Below are 20,012 nucleotides of genomic sequence, written 5' to 3'. Positions count from 1 at the left end.
AGTCCACAGTAGAAGCAGGAAACCCAGTAGGATGCTACATAAAGTGCCGGTGAAAATGATTATGGCTTGAACTAGGGCAAAAGTGGTTGAATTCAACCACTGGTATTTTTTTATGGTATTTTTTCTCTTCAACCACTGGTATTTTTTTTATTAATAATATGCATTTTATTCTATAAAGAAATAAACTATGTTCCAATGTGAGTTACTCTGATACGATAATTTTCATAGATTTTTTTCCACGTACGTAACAAATATAATAGAGAAAACTCAAACAATCTCAGCAACTAAGATATATTTCTCTTTCTATGGCCAGTGTTGTAAAAATAGTCTCCAAAACTTTCTGAGAGTTTGTAACCATCCTGTTAAAATGATATACTATTATTTCTTTTAATTGACAAATACATCCATGACAGTCGTCCTTCAACTGGAAAACCACTGGTATTTTTATTACGTTTTGAAACTAGGGCCAAAGAGAAGAGTCAGGATGATCTAAGGCCTGAGTAAATGGGATGAAACCACTTACTGAGACTGAGAACACTGGTGGAGGCGTGCACTGTATTTGTCTCGTGGATGAAGAGAAACCAACAGTTCTATGTACAGCTACCCTTAAGATGCCTATTATGAAGCCCAGTATGAGTGGGATAGAGCTGAACATACTGGTTGGAGTTCAGAGGAAAGGGTGGGACCAGATGGGATTTAAAATCTTCTCTGACCACCATGCACGGGATTAGATGAGGCTGTGACTGTGGAAAGAGAAGAGGTCCAAGGACTGAGCCCCTCAGGCACCTGAACACGTCAGGAGGCCTGGAAGGGGAGAAAGGTCCAGCAAGGAAAAACCCAGAGGACTTGGTCAGGGAGGGAAAAGGAAAACCGGAAGAATACAGGGTGATGGCGAACAAGCAAACACACTGTCTCCAGAAGATGGCAATGACTGCTGGGTGTGGAGGCCAAGTAATCAATAAACAACTTATCACAAGACTAAAAGAGGGGTTTTTTTCCGGCCAAACAGGACTATAGCGCAGGAGTGCTGTCTCCACCAAGGAGGAAAGCGCTCTGGCGAAGCATGGTTTTCAACACAGTTTTTTATATCTTGTCAGGACAAAGAACACACATCAAACAGGACAGGATACATGCCTTCAAGGTTTCACAAGAGACAGCGAGCCAGCACGACCCCGGCGTCTGGGAGGGAAGCTCACCCTCGAGGGAGCGCCAGCATCGGTGTCCCAGGAAAGGGACAGACATCCCCACCTTCAAAGCGGAGTCCTTCACGTCTGGATAACGCATTCTTTCCCCGAGTGGTGAAAGCAGATGCACGAGACAAACAACCACGTGACAAGCTGATAAAGCCCAAGTCAAATCAGGTACAAGCCAGAAGGACTTCCGGCAATCTCCGCAGGTGCAGAGGAGAGCGAGGGGAGAACCCAGCTGCCGCGGGCATTGTCACGTGGGTGCAGGAGCGGGGGGTCCGAGCTAGCTGCCCCTCTAGGGAGGGAGGGGGCAGGGACCTGGGGGGGGCGGCCCGGAGAGCGGCTGGTAAAGGGTAAAGGAGGGCGTGGGGGCGGGGCTGCTGAGGGGCACTCACCTGGGCGCCGAGTCCCCGCGGCTCCGAGCTGGAAGGGAGCGGGCCGGGCGGGCCGAGGGGCGCCGCGGCGTAAGGGCGACGCCTCCTGAGCCGCTGGGCACGGGGCCCGGTCGGCGAGGTCGTGACCGCGAGGCCCGGCCCCAGCCCGGTCCGGCCCAGCCGTCCGCCCAGCCGTCCTCACCCCCTCGCCTGCCGACTTTTGGGGGCGGGGCCCACGCGGCGTCCGGCCTGCGCAGGTCACGTGGGCCACGCCGGCCAATCGGCGCGCGGCTCGGGGTCGACCCGGGCTCGCAGGGCGGTGGCGGAGCAGTTAGCTGCGGCGAGCGGTTAGCTGCGGCGGAGCTAGCGCGCCGGCGGGACGGAGGTGCGGCCGGGGTCGCTGGGCCCGGGGACGGGGGGCGGGGATGGAGAGGCACCGCCCGGCGGCCCCGCGTCCGGCCCGCTCACCCCGCACGGCGCCCGATCTCCCCTGTCCCCGCAGGACTGGCCATGGAGCGCGAGGTGCAGCGGGTTCGCGCGGCGTTCGGGTCCGGCCGCTCGCGCCCCCTGACGTTCCGGCGGCGGCAGCTCGAGGCCCTGCGCGCGATGGTGCAGGAGCGCGAGAGGGACATCCTGGCGGCCATCGCCGCCGACCTGAGCAAGGTGCGCCCCCGGGACCTGCGCTCCACGGCCTGCCCCTTTTCCGCGGGCAGCTGTGGCCCTTTCCCTTCTCCTTCCCCTGGATTTGGGTCATTCGTCCGCTTTGTGTATTGCAGGCCTCTTCCTCCGAGTCGGGTTCTTATCTTTTAACTTTGCGGTTTCTTATGCAGACACAGGGTTTTGCTTGTCGTCGTTGCGCTCGGATTTCCCTCGATGATGTTAGGTGTCACATCTGTGCACGCACGAGTCACCCGGAGACCTTGTTACGATGCAGACGATGCTTCACTGGGTCTGGGGGGAGGGGTCTGAGAGCCCGAGTTTTTGTAAGAAGCTCCCAGGTGATGTACCAATGGAACCACGCTTTGAGTAGCAAGGTCTTGGGGGAGTGTTTCGGGTTTAAAAATGGTCCCCTATGTTTTATAACACTGTTGTTACCATTTTGTTTTTAATTTTTCTCTTCATTTTAGGGGTAACAAGGCCTTGCTCTGGCTTTGCTAGGCTCCTTCGGCCCCTCCCCCTGGAAGATTATTTGGAGGGGTAGTAACATCAGTAGTAACGACAGGAACTCTAAAACTTCCTGTATAGCACTTTTGGTGGAGAGGAACTGTGATGTCAAATAGTCGAGGTGGATTTAAGGAAGATACCCAAAAAAGTCTGACTCATTCACTCTACAAGCATTTCTGAGGGTGTATATATAGGATTACGAAAGAAGTACAATAAACTCCTTGCCCTCGAGGGCTTTAAGTTTGGTTGGGAAACAGCACAGGCACAGAGAAAGTGGGGCTATAGTCTTAAGCCAGTGTATTAAGGCTGAAATGTTAAGATATAGGGGAAAGCATAATGACTATGGTTTATAAAGTGTAATCGAGGCACACCGTTATTAATTAGGGAAGTTTTCGTGAAAGAGTTAACGTTTAAGCCTGACTTTAAATGGCTTGGATCAGTAAAGAAGGATTTAAAGGGATTGAATATATTAAGAAGGGAATTAGCAAGTCCTTACTGTGGGCTTGGAGGACACACAGGAATCTGCATGGCGAACCAGCTAGTCTGACAGGTTTGCCTGTCCTGATGCTTTTTTTTTTTTTTTTTGCATTGCCGTAAGGCTTAGTTCCCCGACCAGGGATCAAACCTGTGTCCCCTGCAGTGGAAGCGCAGAACCCTAACTACTGGACCGTCAGGGAATTCCCTGGCCCGATGCTTCTGACATTCAGGGCCAAGTGTGTCATACCCACAAAGGTTAACTGTGACCTTCTTGTAACAGAGCGAATTCAACGCATACAGTCAAGAAGTCATCACCGTGCTTGGGGAAATTGAGCTCGTGCTGGAGAAGCTTCCTGAATGGGCCGCTGCTAAACCAGCTCAGAAGAACCTGGTCACCATGCTGGACGAGGCCTACGTCCAGCCAGAGCCCCTGGGAGTCGTGCTGATCATCGGAGCTTGGAACTACCCCTTTGTCCTCACCATCCAGCCTCTGATAGGAGCCATCGCTGCAGGTCTGGCGTCAGCTTCCGTCCTTACGTCCTTAATGTACTGGTTGTACGTTAAGGATAGTGGTTAGTTAAATGCATTTGCTGTGGCGGCTCGCCTTGGTTTATACCAGCAGTGTATTGAGAATTCATAAACGTTATTATTACTTGTTCAGTGGGCTCCAGAGATTTGTGGGGTGACTGCTTTTTGGGGCCCTGGAGAATGGACCTGCGAGGGCGTAGAGGCACGCGCGAGTCCACGGGCCCAGGTTTGGAGTCACACGTCCATAGTCATGTGGTTTCAGTGGCCACCTCTGGCTTTGGATGAACCAGTTGATGCTGTCTGACCCCTTTCTTCATTCAAATAAGGGCTCTGGGAGTAATGCTTGCTTGGGTCCACAGCAAATGCCAAGGGATTCATTTCTCAGTTAACCAGGATCCAGACCAACAGCTTTATGTTGGCAAAGCTTGTCTGTGCGATAATCCCAGGGCAAAAGGAAAATCCAAGGGTGGGAGTGAGAACAGTGAGAGAAGGCCAGAGGCCTGGGGGAGCCTGGCTGGGGCCTCCCGTCAAGGACCTACGTGGTGAGCACTGAGGAGTTAGCCTTTGGGAAAGAGGCAGAGGGGCGAGCGCTCACGCCTGTGGTGAGGAAGACAGAACGCAGAGCCAGAAATAACCAGAGGAATTAACCCTTAGCCTGTGCTCCCCACAGGAGCTCCGTCTCGTGGATGTTAGAATCGCTCAAGTACTAGACAACGTCCTGCTTTTTGTTTTGTTTAGGAAATGCTGTGATTATCAAGCCTTCTGAAGTAAGTGAAAATACAGCCAAGGCCTTGGCTACGCTCCTCCCTCAGTACTTAGACCAGGTAAGAGGACCTTGCCCCCTCTCTGGCACGTCTGTCTGTCCGTCTGGCACACACTCTGCTCTTCATGCTGGCTTGCGTCATTGGTGGTCAGGCCTCCACACTCATTTTCCCTCAGCCTCCCACGGCTGGCTTAACAAGAGAAGTTAAGTTCCAAAAAAACTGTGGAATAGTTCAGCTATTGTAGTTACACAGTTTGGTCAGGCCCGTGGCCTTATCGGCACCCCTCTGTTAACAAAGCGTCCGCTGCCATTCGGCATTTCGAATTAACCTTTGATCTGACGTGATTTTAGGTGTATCCTTTTAGTGAGTTATTTATTGAGGGACTGGTACCGTGCTGGGCGCTCTTCATGAGGTACAGTTACGTGAGCACACGTCTACATTTAAACGGGCATGTTTGTGGCCCGAAAACTACAGAAAGAAAAAGGCCTCCTGACCCAGAGTGTGGACCCTCACTCAGAGTTACAGTGCTGGCCTTGAAGAGTATCGGAAGCTGGGACTTCCCTGGCGGTCCAGTGGTTAAGACTTCGCCTTCCAACGCAGGGGGTGCGGGTCCGATCCCTGGTCGGGGAGCTGGGATCCCGCGTGCCTTGCGGTCAAAAAACCAAAACAAAAAACAGAAGCAGTATTATAACAAATTCAATACAGACTTTGTAAATGGCCCACATCAAAAAAAAAATACCTTTAAAAAAAAGAGTATCGGAGGCGGTGGAGAAAAGACGATCTCTGAAGCAGAGGTCTGGTGCCCCCCGTGGAGGAGACTGTGACGCCACGTGAACTGGGGCCGTTAGCTCTGCGTGGAGTCCTCCTCAGTGCATGCCAGGGAGACGCAGCTGTGCAGCATCGCACCTGTAGGCAGCCACGTTTTCTGACAGCGGTCTACAAGCCAACTCCGGTTCTCGGAGGAGCCGTGCTCCCCGTGTTGGCTCATCCCCGCCACGGCGGCCACGGAGCAGTGTTGTCCCAGGGCCTGGGGTACCCAGTGCAGAAGGGCGGTGAAGGCAGTGAGGCAGGGCAGATGCTTCACTGTCTCACTCTGCCTGGATGGGGGTCGTCACTGCGGCCCTGCCTCCCTCGGCTTGTTGGGGACCGAACACACAGGCTCTGTGGATTCAGGCGGAGGCGAGCTAAAGCCTGAAACGCCTGTCGGGCCGCTGAGCTGTGAGTAGAGATGGAGGGGAAACACGGGGCCCACCAGCCGGCTTGTGCTCGGTGTCTCGCCGCCGCTCTTCACACTGTGACTATCCTCTCTCGTGCGATAGCTGCAGACGGTCGCACGGTGCACATGAGGGTTCAGTGCAAAGCGCTGTGACCTCCCCCCATCACAAGAGGAGGCTGAGGCTCAGAGGCGCCGGGTGGCCGCCAGCAGGCACGTGAGCCAGAGGATGACGGGGCGCAGGTGCAGCCCGGACCTGTCCCTGGAAGCGCTCCCCTGCCGGCCTTTGCACACATTCGGGCGCAGTTACTCGGTTCCCCCGTGCCCTGAGCCCCACGCTGAGCCGCGTGCAGAGAGGACGTCCGGGTGGACGCGCCTGGGGCCTGTCCTGTGGTCACCGACAGCGGCCACGTTCCCACAACCCTCCCCTCTCCCAGCCCCCATCTTGTGGTTTCCCGGGGCCAGTCTCCACCTTTTCCTGGTTTCACTGAATGTTACGTGTTTACGTCAGACGATAGGATTCCTTCGGTGATGCGAGTGTTTGTCTTTCTTTAAGGACCTGTACGCGGTTGTTAATGGTGGCGTCGAGGAAACCACGGAGCTTCTGAAGCAGCGATTTGACCACATTCTCTACACGGGAAACACCACTGTTGGAAAAATTGTCATGGAAGCCGCCGCCAAGCATCTGACCCCGGTGACCCTTGAACTGGGAGGGAAGAGTCCGTGTTACGTTGACAAAGACTGTGACTTGGACGTTGCCTGCAGGTGAGACCGGTTATCTGGACTCCCCCAGCAGGCTGGCATGCCCTGTACCTCCTCGCTGGGCACTGCCGTTGATGTCCTCACAGGGACCAGAACTCTTTCACAAACCACGCCTTGGTGCCACAGCCGGAGGAGCTGAACACGAGGTTGTGACATCACACAGTTGCCCTCAGGATGAGGAAAAGCTGTTTCTGTTCTCTAGATAATAGACCTGGCAAGAAGTTTTACTGTTCTGATAGCTGATGCAGGAAGTAGATAATGCCAGGGATCCTGTGTGCCTAATAAAATCTTTAAATTTCCAAAGAAACGGCATTATGCTGATCTCTTAACTGAGTTCCTTTATTGATAAAACCAATAATTCTCATCTTTTAACTGAGATGAGAATAATAGCATCTTGCATCTGAGAACCAGAAGATGCAAGGTTTCGGGTTGTCTCCGCTAAATCAGTTCAGCTAACAGGAAGCGCCCAAACCCACAGCTGACTGTGCTGGCATGGCATGGCTCTCCCTCCCTTCAGACAAGGGGAGCGGGGGGCATCGACCGGGCTCCAGGTTGGCTCTGTAAGTAGACGTCTACTTGCTGGAACAGGGGACCCCAGTTCGTGGGTTTCCGTCCAAGCCCGGGCCCAGCGTCCCAGATCGGGGAGGGCTTCTGGTCCTGCCTGTACCTGGCATCTTGCAGCAGGCCCAAGCCACAGCAGGAGCCGTGCTGCCTGTGGAACCCCTGTCCTCCCAGATGTCCTCTCGGCCGGGGTGGGAGAAGGAGGGTGTCAGGAGGCTGTTTCTCTCTTTTCCTGCCACAGGCAGTGGCTTCCCTGCGTATAAAGTAACGTTTCTCATGAACTGGCAGGAGGCTTTCCCTGCTTTGTAGAACAGCCTACGCCAATTGAAAATGCGTCCTCAGTTCCAACCAACTGATATAGAGATGAGTTTTCAAAACATTTTTTTTTTATCAAGATTACCAAATACATATACGTACTAGTAATCTTGACAGCTAGCTGAAAAACGTTCAGACGGCGCTGAAACGCGTCACAGGGGCGTGGGGACTGAACTCTGCCTGCTCGTGCTTTTCCCAGACGCATCGCCTGGGGCAAGTACATGAACTGCGGCCAGACCTGCATCGCCCCCGACTACGTGCTCTGCGAGCCGTCCCTCCAGGACCTGATCGTGCGGAAGGTGAAGGAGGCCGTGAAGGTTCGTGTTTCCCACCTCTGGGTCCACTGGTCTCACTGGGATACAGAGTGAAATCAGATGTTTGCAGGGGGCATCGCCCCACCCCCTCCCAGGAACATTCCAGGAGCAGGTGACTGAACTAATTTCCTGGCTCATGCAAAGTGCTCTCGTAGAACGTGGTAGCAGGGTGAGGTTGGCGCTGCACACGCTGACACTGTCCAGTTGATTTGTGGACAGCACAACTCGTTAGGTGTAGAACGGACCTTAAAAAAAAAACCTCAGTAGCTATTGTGTGGTCTGGGGAGAACATCGCGAGGCCTCTGCGGTGTGGCCAAGGCCCTCGCCGTGGCTGCGGCGATCGAGGTTATCGGTGCTCGGCTGTGCCGGCGGTTTAGAGAAGCCAGCAGTTTCGAGGAACGTGCACTCCTGACGCGGCCATCAGTCTTTGAGGGCGTTTCAAATGGCCATCTCTAGCGAGGGGACCAAGGAAGGCTACACGGTGGTGTCCTGAGCTGAGCCAGAAGGAACGTAGGACTGGGACTGGAAGCAAGGAAGGGATGAAGCTGTGACAGCTCAGCGGTGGGAGCCCCCTGGGTGGAGAAATTATTGGAACACCCGTTGTTCACTCGCCGGGTACTGACCGAGCCCTGAAAGGAAGGCTCTGGAACACCCAGGAGTGACGTAGGTGAGCAGCAAGGTGACGTGGAAGTTGGACGTTAGTGGCGGGACCGCGATGGGGCCGGACAAGGAGAGCGTGAAAGGGGAGCTTGGCCCGACTCTGGGAAGACACTGGGGCTGCTGGGGACGTGCTCGGGTGAGTGTGGTGAGGAACTGGGTTTCCAGGAGGCGTGTGTTCTCTCGTCGCCGTGGCTCTCCACTGGGGGTCACTGGGAGCCGTTTTAGAAAAGCCCCCAGTCCCCCCCTCCGAAGACGGTGGTCCTGCAGGGCTGGGGTCTCCAGGTGATGCTGAGGTGCAGCCAGCGCTGAAAACCACTCCTGTGGCTCCGGCGTTGGGGCCCAAGAACACGCATTGCAACATGCTGCCCGGGAGCTTCCTTCCTCCCGGGTTCGAGGCGGGTGCGGGGGGTGGACCGTGCTCAGTGCCGCTGGAGAGTAGATTGAGAGCTCCCGCGGGGCTGACTGCTTGGCTTCTGAGGCTCTCTTACTCTGGGTGATTTACCAAGACTGTGTTTTGATCTTTTGAGTGGTTTCACGGTTATCTGTGACTGGTGGAAGTTCCAGTCCAGAGAAGACCTAACACGAGGAAATAGCGCAAAGCTCAGCAAACCCTTTCTGCAAAAGGGTAAACACACAGGCGGTCAGTGTTTTAGGCTTTGCAGGTCACAGGGCCTCTGCCACCACCACCCAGCTCCTCGCAGGACAGCAGCCAGAGCTGATAGGCAAGCGCGCATGTGGCCCTGACACGGGGCAAGACCCCCCCTACTTGCTCTGTGTCCAGCCCCAGGAGGGACCCATGCCAACCCCCAAAACCGTGGAAAATGGGAGACGTGTGTGTGTGCTTTAACTCCTGTCCTTGACCTGCCAAAGAGCTTAGTCTTACTACTGTTAAAGGATTTGGGGGCTGGGGGGTTGGATTCTGTGAGGATACAAAACCAGATTTGGGGCCATGGTGAATTTTATAATTATTAAAGAAATTAAAATACGGGTCTTTGGTGACAACTAGATACTACTGTTTTCAACAGGAATTTTATGGAGAAAATGTGAAAGAATCCCCCGACTATGAAAGGATCATCAATCTTCGTCATTTTAAGAGGATACGAAGTTTGCTTGAAGGACAAAAGATAGCTTTTGGCGGGGAGACCGATGAGGCCACACGCTACATAGGTAACGGAGACTCATCTCGTCCTGTGGGGGGGGGGCGCTTAACAGTTTTTATTGACACTCTTTACCGACACTGAATAAACTATTACGTATAGAGTGATTAATAAGCTATTAAATACTGCTTTCTGGTATACTGCTTTGTTACAAGCAAGTTAAAGATGATTTTATATATGTATACGTTGAGTAACTCTATTTAGTTGTTTGTATTTACACACGTATTTTATCTAACTTTTTCTTCCTGGCAACCTTGAGAAGCAGAACCAGACTCTGTAGTTATTTCCAGCTTACGGCTGGGAAAACAGCCCAGAGAAGGAAATAGCTCAACCACAATCGCACAGCTAGCTGACAGCAGTCCTGTTCCAGAAAGAACGTTTTCACCCATCATGCTTGACCTCGCTGTTGACTTTCTTGTTGTGTTCTTTGGTTTTTTGCCACGAGTATGTATCACTTTTGAATTTTAAACACACTTATCTAAAATAACACCTAAGATGAGGGAAGAATCACTCATGGGGACTTCCCTGGTGGCGCAGTGGTTAAGAATCCTCCTGCCAGGGCTTCCCTGGTGGCGCAGTGGCTGGGAGTCCGCCTGCCGATGCAGGGGACACGAGTTCGTGCCCCGGTCTGGGAGGATCCCACATGCCGCGGAGCGGCTGGGCGTATGAGCCATGGCTGCTGAGCCTGTGCGTCCAGAGCCTGTGCTCCGCAATGGGAGAGGCCACAAGAGTGAGAGGCCTGTGTACTGCAAAAAAAAAAAAAAAAAAAAAAATCCTCCTGCCAATGCAGGGGACACGGGTTCGAGCCCTGTTCCGGGAAGATCCCACATGCCACGGAGCAACTAAGGCCATGCGCCACAACTACTGAGCCTGTGCTCTAGAGCCCGCAAGCCACAACTACTGAAGCCCGTGTGCCACAGCTACTGAGACCACCTGCCACAACTACTGAAGCCCACACACCTAGAGCCCGCACATCTAGAGCCTGTGCTCCCAACAAGAGAAGCCACCGCAGTGAGAAGCCCGTGCACCGCAAGGAAGAGTAGCCCCCACATGCCGCAACTAGAGAAAGCCCGCGCGCAGCAACAAAGACCCAACGCAGCCAAAAATAAATAAACAAACAAACTTATTTTTAAAAAAAAAAAAGAGCACACCTGAAGTTGGCGAAAAAGCTGCTCCGCAAATCTGTTTACCTGCTTCCTCTCATCATCACCAAAAACCCCAACTTTTCAAAAACAGAACTTAAGGGACTTAGTACAGAGAAAAGTATGCTCTCGGCCTGTTAGTTCAGCGGCTCCGTAACACCCCCAGAGCCATGGGGGTTCGTCTTTGGGTCCTGCCAGCCCAGCATGTTGACTGCCTGCCTCTACACCCATGAGTGCTGAGAGGGAAGGTCGGCCGTGATTAGCTCAGACTAGTTAGGAGCTTCCCCCAACCTGGTCCAGGGTCACCTCACCTAAGCGCGTGGCTCTGCAGAGGGGGATGGACACCTCTCTGGCCCAGGGAAGCCGCGGGCGGCAGATCTGAGGCAGCGGCTTCTGTACCCCCGGGCGTGCTGGAGAGAGCCGTCCCGTGCCATGCCTCCAGGACAACCTGGTCGTAACCGTGGGTGGAGGAGACAGCACGCTTGTTCCGTCAGGTGTCTTCTCCTGTAGTCGACCCTCCAGCCCGTCCGCAGGGTCTCCCCGAGCACTGCGGCTTGGGGACTTCTTGGTGTGGACACTGGACACCCCACAAAGCTCTTCAGGATCCATGTCGTCCTCCGGTCTGTGTCTTTCCCCAGAGTGGACGGAACGCTGAGATAAGGCTTAGGGAATCCCACCATTTCATTACGTTTTCTGAACCTGACGCAGTTGTAATCAAGATCAAAGAGATCACAGGCAGGAACGCACTTCTATTAAGAAGCTGTACTGGTTTGATCCCCCGAGGGGCCCTCTGTGCTCCCAGGAAGGCCTATCCACAGAAGGACGTAGGAATGTGGTGCTGAACAGGGTTAAACGCACAGGTTTTACTCAAGCCTGTATCTCCCCCGGGTTTGCACAAGGATCCCCGATGCACACGCGTGGAGACGTAATATTTGCACGGTTCACCCACGTACTTGGGACTTGTCTCAGCAGACGACACCTGGGCGGGAGTGGGGAAGGGATGGGTGGGTGGCCCAGTGAGCCAGACGTGAGGTGAGAGTTTGGCATTTCTGTCTCCTGCTTGAGCGTTTTCATTTTTCAGCCCCAACGATACTCACTGATGTGGATCCTAAAACCAAGGTGATGCAAGAGGAAATTTTTGGACCAATTCTTCCAATAGTGCCTGTGAAGAATGCAGAAGAAGCCATACAGTTCATAAATGAACGCGAAAAGCCCCTGGCTTTCTACGTGTTTTCTCATAACACGAAGGTAAACTTCCCAGCATGCAGCTCGCTCTCAGAAGCCATGCTCCTTCTCTGCTGTACAGCAAATGCTGATTATTTCGTCTGGTGCCAGAGTCCCCCAGTCCTGGGTAATGAGGCCCTGGGGTTAGGGCTGTGACCCTTCCCTTACTCCCTGGGGTCAGAGCTGAGTCTTCGGGGCGAGCGTCACAAGCCTGGTGACTCACAGACACCTGCCATGTCACTGGGAGACGTCTGAGCGCCTGCATCAGAAGCGCTTCTGCTGTGGATCTGTAGGGGGTCCTGTGGTAGAGCCCCGGCTCTTACCCACGCGGCGTCCGCGGCTCGCAGGGCAGTGTCTCTGGCGCTGCTGAGGGAGGTGCTTGGGAAGCCTCGGACTTGGCTTTCTCCAGCGACGGGGCTTTGTGGTCGGAGTGGTGTTGCCGTCCCAGCCGGGCCGGCAGACCACACACCACCCCAGGCCCAGCAGCCCTGCCGCCACCCTCCACGCGGCCCATCCATATGCACCTCGAGGTGACCGGCTGCTGCTAAGGGACAGTGGCCTCAAGGTGGGCCAGTGGGCCAGGAGCCTCTGAAGAAAGGGGAAAACTCGGAAGGGAGGGTGCAGCCAGGTGAGGTCGAGGAGTTCCCATGGCAGGTGTTTTCTGCAGAGCCTCTGCCGGGGCCACGCAGGGAGTCTCGGGGCAGCTTTTAGAGCTGGTGATGCTGGCGGTGCTGGCGTGGTACCGATCTCTACAGACCGTCCAGGAAGACCGGATGTGCGGGGCTCAGCTAGGAATGGGTTAGTGGCACACAGCGGTCTGACGGTTGAAATGACCACAGTCAGTGGTGGACAGAGTGGAAGCTGCGGTCTGCGGCCCAGGCACGGGGCGGCAGGTCAGGCTCGGTCCCAGGGTCAGCAGTGACCTTTGCTACAGAGGACTTGGTGGGTCAGCAGCCAGGGGAGGTGACATTTACCAGTCCAGTGTCATCGTGCCCATTCACGTCCCGGGCCAACCAGCGATTTCCTTCAAAAATAGGATGCTACCTCTGAAATCTTGAATCTTTTTTACATTTCCTAGAAACGAAATGATACCTGTTAATCACATGCCATCCTTTAAAGCAGAGATAGAGAAATATTAACAATTTTTAAAACCTGGAATATAGCCTGAACCATCCCTGGTAAGAAAGGCCCTGGCTGTGGTCCCGGGGGTCCAGCACTGGGGTGTGCCTGGGTGCATGGGCCCAACTCTTCAGGTCGTCCGGGTCTCACTCAGTGCCCCCAGCCTCGAGGAGGATGTGGGTCCCAGGCCAGGGGCGACTGACCCGGAGGCTCTGTTCCTTCTCGTCCTCAGCTCATCAAGCAAATGATCGACAGGACGTCCAGCGGGGGCGTCACGGGCAACGACGTCATCATGCACTTCATGCTCAGCTCCCTGCCCTTCGGAGGCGTGGGTGAGGCCCCCTCCCGGTCAATGCCCCTGCAAGCCGCTGCCTGGGGTCCACCTCTGTCCCGCCCCCTGCTCTCCATTCCCAGTCTATAATGACTGTTCTTTCTTGCATTGCTTCACTGGTTTATGGATCTTCTCCCAGATTCAGGGCATTTCTTAGGCCAAAAATCAGGTCTCAGTTGAACTGATAAATGCCCTCTGTCCTTTATCGAATGAGGTAGCACGTGACGGGCTCACAGCGCCAGGAGCAGACAGCAGCCAAGGGCTTGAACGTCCCTTTGCTTTTTGGGGCTAAAGGGGCAAAACGAAACAAAACACTCTAGAAAGTTACAAGGGAAAATGTAGTAGCCTCCGAGGCATAAGCACTGTTAACATTTTCGCTTGTCGTTTAGATTTTCTTCCTTAAAATGCACGTCTCTTGACACACGTCACAGAGTCTCCCTGCAGCTTCAGCTGTCACCTAGGTGATGCCCCAGCGGCCCGGCCCCAGTAAACTGCGCGCCGGGTGCCTTGTGCCACGTGCTCGTCCGCCCGGCTCACGTGACCGAGCAGAGACGTGAGCTCGGTCCTGGAGCACAGGTCCGAGAGGCCTGTTGCCACACAGCCGCTTGACCCCGCTGTCCTGGCCTTGGGCACCTTCCAGGAGCCTGGGGGAGCAGTGGCTCAGGCACGTGCCACGGCGGGAACAGGCACATGCGGCTCTTGGAGTGGACCGCTTGGAGTCCCGCTCGGGCCCTGCCCAGCCCCCTCTCCCTCTCAGGAGGTGGGGCTCTGGTGAGAGTGAGCTTGGTCCCTGGCATCAGTGACAGCCAGCACCCCGGGAGCTGCCGGTCCCTGCCCTGGTCTCGGAGAGCGTCCTGTGCCAGGGGCCCGCCGTGCGGGGGGCGCTAGGAGGACGTCCTGGAACGAGCCACGTGCGCCGGTGGAGGGGTGCAGCCGGGGCGCCGTGTGCACGGAAGGAGCGCCGTCACCCACAGCGGAGCCCATCTCGTCTGTTCCTTTATTTCAGGGTCCAGTGGGATGGGAGCGTATCACGGAAAACACAGTTTCGATACTTTTTCGCATCAGCGTCCCTGTTTATTAAAAAGCCTGAAGCGAGAAGGCGCAAACAAACTCCGGTATCCTCCCAATAGCCAGTCGAAGGTGGACTGGGCCAAACTGTTCTTCCTGAAACGGCTCAACAGAGGGAAACTCGGGCTTCTGCTGCTTGCCCTCCTGGGCGTCGTGGTGGCGGCGCTCATGAAGGTGAGTCCCCGGGACTCGGGCGCCTGGCGCCTCCAGGTGCACCTTTTGCGTCTCGGGAGCACCTCCGGTCTTTCAAGCAGCTCTCTCCTATTAACTTCCAGAGCCTAAGACAGGTCAGGGAGCTGCAGGCTGCTGGGCCGCCCTGCTTTTCCGGGCATCCCCGGCTGCCTCTGTGCTCCGGCGGCAGGGACCGTGCAGCCCACAGGCCTCAGTCCTTACAGGGGGCGTGTGGCAGCCTCTGGTCTGAGAGTTCAGAGCCCCGTCGAGCGTGCTGCCGAAGTCCGAGCCGCCTCACCCTCTGATCCTCTTGCTGTTGCCTGAGCGTCAGTTTGGTTCCTGGGTGTGCAGGAACCCGGTGTGCGTGGAGGTGGAGGACAGCGTGCCGGGGACGGGGCTGGTGGGGAAGCAGCTGTGCTGGGGGAAGCTGGCCTGTGGCGTTTCTCTCTGGTGACTGGCCGTTCCGGGCGTGGACTTGCTAAGAGACCCTCATGACGGCCAGCGTCCAAGGATGGTCCGTATCCTCGGGGCGGGGCCAGATTCTAGCATTTAATGGGAACAGCTGTGTTCATATCTGTATTTCGTTTAAATGTTGAAAGGGGGTCGGCTCACCTTACAGCGTCACAGCTTTGGTGGAACTGGGCCTACCGGTCACGTCCGAGATCGTTTGGGTTTCCTCGGAAATACCAGGCTGTGCTGAGGAGAAAGGCCCTGTTGATCTTTCTGGCAGTTCACAGATTGTGCCGTCCTGGGAGCCAGGAACGCCAGAACCCAGCCCTGTGTGTTGAGAGGAGGTTGGGCTGTTTCTTTCCTTTCTGTCAAGTGGGCCAGCTTGGGGTGTGCTCTCTTCCAGTCGTTTGTTTTCCTACACTTGGAGGCTTAGGCGTTATCAGAAAAAGAATGTCTCCAGACGTTCTGGACCATGGCCTGGAGCGTCAGAGTGTGAAAACTTAACTTGGCCACAGGTTTCCGAGGGTGAGGTCGGCTTGCTGGACTCCCAAGATTAGAGGTCGTGGCTTAGCTGGGTCTGGGTGAAGCATTCATTACTTCCAGAAAAGGATGGTCTCATGCACTCAGCTGTCCCAGAGGACATGCCCGCTGACCCACCCATAGTCACCTTCCTTTGTTTCAGAATTTGAGAATAATCTTATAAAAAGCTCCAAGTCGCTATTTATTTTGGTTTTGAGTTGTTTCGTTTTTTTTTTTTTTAAACTTCGACTTTAGAATTCATGTAGCAGACTTAGTGAATCAGAACATCTTGTGGGGTGTAGAACTTTCTGGGTTTTTTTCTGCTGCTTCTTCCTGAGGTCGGAGGTGCGCTTGGGTCTCTGGTCACTGTTAGCCTATCTTTCTTCCCTAAGACGTGGGTCCCCAGCCTGACAGGCATCTTCTTGGTCTGGGTGGAGTTTCTTAGCCTCATGGAAAATTCGGAGGTGCGGGCTGACTGTGCCCCGTATTCCCAGGAGGGCTCCCCCAGGTGCAATGCCCCGTGCCCCACAGGCTAGGGCAGGCCAGGTGGCCCGCCCAGAGTTCCCGAAAGGGTTTGGCAGACAAGCCTTTCTCTGGTAGGGTCTAGAGAAGCAGCAGTGTATAAAAACGTTTATTCGGCTGGGAACAAGAAAATACGGCTTTGATCCCGGGCTCTGGGATCGACTGAATTATGGCTTCGGCCGAGGCCTCTTCTGAGCCCAGAGAGCGAGGGCACGGGCACCCGGAGGTCCAGGCCGCTTCCAGCCGCACCTCTCTGCGCTCCTCCCTGGGAGCCCATGTGTTCGTCTCCCCGATTGTTTTGGATTCAGTGTGAGACGGCGTAAAGATCTGGGGGTTTCTCTCCTCTTTGCCGCTTCTCTGCTCTTCTCTCTGCACTTTTACCCGCTTCTTATCAAATCACCTTTTAAACAAATGACTCTGAGCCCAAACTGTCCATTTACTTGAGGAATCTACTGGCGGTAACTGCAGACATTTTTCTGAAATTGCTTTTTGCACTTAGTAGTTATTTTGTTATGTGCTTGGATATGATTTTAGTAATTCACTTTACTAGAATTAGAATGGATTTGGAACATTTTAAAATGGGAAACTGAGAGCTGCAAAACTGTCAGTCCAAAGGGAACGTGTCAGAACCTCAGCGTGGGGGAATTTTCTCTGTGCATTTTACACAAAGTTCAAATAAAGCTTCACGTAAGCTGTGGAAAGCATTTGGGGGTTTGTAAAAGTTGAGGAAAATAAAAGGTTCAAATTGAACGATGTCATCGGGCCTTTGAAAATGAAATACAACGTTTGAACTCTGCGGTTATGGCCGTGCTTCTTTAAGCCTCCGTGGGTACTGGTGAAATTCACCACTGGGGGAGGGCATGACCTGTCATCCTCAGCCCGGCCACACTTAAGACTCCTTAGGGATCTGTGGGCCTTGTTGACATGGTCCTTAGGACAGGCGGTACGTGTCAGGGTCCCGATCCTGGGCCCATGTTCCAGGGCTGGTGGGGACATTGTAAACCAGTGGGTAACCCAGATTCCTTTCTCCTCCCCCAGGCTGGATGCTACTGAAGAGTGATCCGTGCCGCCGCGTCATCCTCTCTACTGAATTATTCTTCTACCAAATAATTAATGAACCAGTAATTTTTAAATCCTGCCAAAAATTGTAAGACAGTATGCAAATGCACCATCGCCAAACCTAAAAGTCATTGCCACTCACCGTTAATAAAACTCACCGTTTCAGCCAAAGCCCAGCACTCGCCCGCCCAGTAGTGAGACGCTCGGAGAACCCCCATCCCTAGAGCTCTGGGCTGGGGGAGGGGAGAGCACGCTGGGAGAACCTGAGTTCGCAGAACCTGCTCAGCGACTCTGCTGCTCAGGGGACATGGGACACCCTACCCTTACCGCGGGCATCACCCTGTGGCCTTCCAGAGCCCAGCCCCACCCAGGCTTCCAGGTCTCAGTCCAGAGAGGTGAGGCGAGGTCTCGCAGCCCCCTTGGGGTTCGAGGCACTAGAACTGAGGTGGGGGGACTCCCTGTCCCTCGTCTGTCGGGACTTGAAAGCCTGACCTCCGGGAGTCGGCCCTCCTCTCTCATCCACTCTCTGTCCTGTCTCGTGCTTGGTCTGTGATGGTCCGTGCGGCCGTCCACACGTGGTTTTGTGACTCATGTCACTCACTCAGAGCATCTTGTAAATCCTAGGGCTTCCTGGAAGACAGTTGCCAATTTCATACAAGTATCAGCTATCATTCCTAGGGTGCAGGAGTTGTAGAGTTCTGCGTCTTACAAAACCCACCTGGCATTTTTTACTGCTGTCCTGAAAGTACTCATAACAATACTTATCCTCGCATAATAGGACCTTCAAGTTGCAAGTTAATGGCTCTTCAAGGACAAATCTAAGCTTCTTATTTCTGTAGCACAAGGCAAGTAAATTTCCCTTTTTTAGACTTGAGAGAGATGCCTTTCTGAATAGATTGGGTCCACAGAACTGAACGTGGGGACCATTTCCTGTCCTGGACGGCTCTGCAGCCCTGAGAGCCTCGGGGGCTGGTGAGTGGGCGTCTGTAGGAGGACCCTGAGCCACAGCAGCTGCCCCGCCAAAGGGGACGGAAGACGCAGGGAGACGACACCACCCCCCACCCCCACCCCCCTGGACCCCGGCCTGGGGCACTTCAGCCAGATGGAAAGTCTGAAGGAGAGCCCTCGGGGCAGGGGGCCGGTGGTGGTCCGGGCTGCAGGGGCCGCACCCTCCCCGCCTCCACGCTTGAGAAGACCGGGCCGCTCAGTGAGAGAGTGTAACTCACTCTAGGAACATGTGGTCTACCACTGAGTGAACTGCTCCGTTAGGCTGTCTGCAGTATGTTACATCTGCATCACAGGACAAGGTGGTGAGAATCAATCACTAGGCTAGTTTAGGAAACAGCTGCTTAAACCACTATCAGGATAATCAATCATAAAAGAGCTCAGACAGAATTTCAATATGGAATTTTCATTTGGTATATTGTACGTTACACTTTTTTTATATACAGCAGGTTATTAGTCATCCATTTTATACACATCAGTGTACACATGTCAATCCCAATCTCCCAGTTCATCCCACCACCACCACCCCCCACCACCACTTTCCCCCCTTGGTGTCCATACATTTGTTCCCTACATCTGTATCTCTATTTCTGCCTTGCAAACTGGTTCATCTGTACCATTTTTCTAGATTCCACATATATGCATTAATATACGACATTTTTCTCTTTCTGACTTACTTCACTCTGAATGACAGTCTCTAAGTCCATCCACGTCTCTACAAATGACCCAGTCTTGTTCCTTTTTATGGCTGAGTAATATTCCATCGTATATATATGTACCATGTCTTCTTTATCCATTGATCTCTCGATGGGCATTTAGGTTGCTTTCATGACCTGGCTATAGTAAATAGTGCTGCAGTGAACATTGTAGTACGTGTCTCTTTTTGAATTATGGTTTTCTCCAGGTATATGCCCAGGAGTGGGATTGCTGGGTCATATGGTAGTTCTATTTTTAGTTTTTTAAGGAACCTCCATACTGTTCTCCATAGTGGCTGTATCAATTTACATTCCCACCAACAGTGCAAGAGGGTTCCCTTTTCTCCACACTCTCTCCAGCACTGATTGTAGATTTTTTTGATGATGGCCATTCTGACGGGTGTGAGGTGATACCTCACTGTAGTTTTGATTTGCATTTTTCTAATAATTAGTGATGTTGAGCCTCTTGTCCATCTGTATGTCTTCTTTGGAGAAATGTCTTTTTAGGTCCTCTGCCCATTTTTTGATTAGGTTGTTTTTTTTAAGATTGAGTTGCATGAGCTGTTTATATATTTTGGAGATTAATCCTTTGTCCGTTGATTTGTTTGCAAATATTAAACATTCTAATTAAGCAAAATGATTGACTTGTCTACTAGTATATTCTGCTTCAGAATAAATACATTGTATTTGGTAAAATTGGCATGAATTGTAATAACGTTCTTCGTTTTCAGATATCCCCTGTTGGAGACAATTCTTTGACCACAAGTTTTCTCCAACTATAAGTCCATTTTTTTGCCTTTATCTATCGAAAGGTGGTGTTGGTCACCTTTCTTTAACTGATTTTTTTTCTCATTTTAAATTCTCAGCCAAGAAGATTTTTCTCAAGTTTTACTTTGTCATTTGTGGGTTGTTTTTAAAAATAATCTATAGAGTAGATAGGTTTTTTTTTCCCCCAACTATATCCTCCTTCCCCATCTGCTGACCCCAAACAAGTATTTCTGTAAGCACGTTCACGAGACACCAATCCCACAAGGTTTTACACAAAAACTGGCCCCACTGCCGACCCTGCCTAGAAGGGGTTTGTAAAGCACACCAGCATCTTAAAGATCCCAGGCCTACAGAACCTTTGAAGTGCCGATGTGTGTTGTTTCCCAAACTTACTTGAGCATGGAGTCCTTCTTCCTCAATACCTCTCAACCTTAGGACACGTGACGTGACTCTGCTGTGCTCC

At 53.3% G+C, this 20,012-nt stretch overlaps 1 protein-coding gene across 2 annotated transcripts; it reads left to right on the top strand.

The window, feature by feature from the left end:
* Positions 1-1,362: 1,362 nt before the first annotated feature.
* On the top strand, positions 1,363-19,673 carry ALDH3A2 (aldehyde dehydrogenase 3 family member A2). 2 transcript variants are annotated; one of them, XM_082861371.1, is made up of 11 exons: positions 1,363-1,444; positions 2,064-2,224; positions 3,483-3,714; positions 4,469-4,554; positions 6,264-6,472; positions 7,545-7,662; positions 9,345-9,486; positions 11,700-11,866; positions 13,194-13,293; positions 14,299-14,534; positions 17,061-19,673. In XM_082861371.1, exons 2-11 carry the CDS (start codon positions 2,072-2,074, stop codon positions 17,073-17,075), a joined length of 1,458 nt encoding a protein of 485 aa, XP_082717497.1. In that variant the 5' UTR covers positions 1,363-1,444; positions 2,064-2,071; the 3' UTR covers positions 17,076-19,673. The 2 variants fall into 2 exon arrangements, with proteins under 2 accessions (XP_082717497.1, XP_082717496.1); XM_082861370.1 differs by lacking the exon at positions 1,363-1,444 and adding an exon at positions 1,865-1,946 and having other exon boundaries at positions 17,061-19,672.
* Positions 19,674-20,012: the final 339 nt, after the last annotated feature.

Source organism: Leucopleurus acutus (genome assembly GCF_964270905.1).
Source record: "Leucopleurus acutus genome assembly, chromosome: 19".
Lineage (NCBI taxonomy): Eukaryota > Metazoa > Chordata > Mammalia > Artiodactyla > Delphinidae > Leucopleurus > Leucopleurus acutus.
This window is presented reverse-complemented; position numbering and strand designations above follow the sequence as displayed.

Excerpts from the sequence above, each read along its gene's own strand:
- ALDH3A2 (XM_082861371.1), top strand. The coding sequence starts at position 2,072 with ATGGAGCGCGAGGTGCAGCGGGTTCGCGCGGCGTTCGGGTCCGGCCGC. Across the intron at positions 4,555-6,263 it reads TCCCTCAGTACTTAGACCAG|GACCTGTACGCGGTTGTTAA; the intron begins GTAAGAGGACCT and ends TCTTTCTTTAAG. Across the intron at positions 11,867-13,193 it reads TGTTTTCTCATAACACGAAG|CTCATCAAGCAAATGATCGA; the intron begins GTAAACTTCCCA and ends TCTCGTCCTCAG.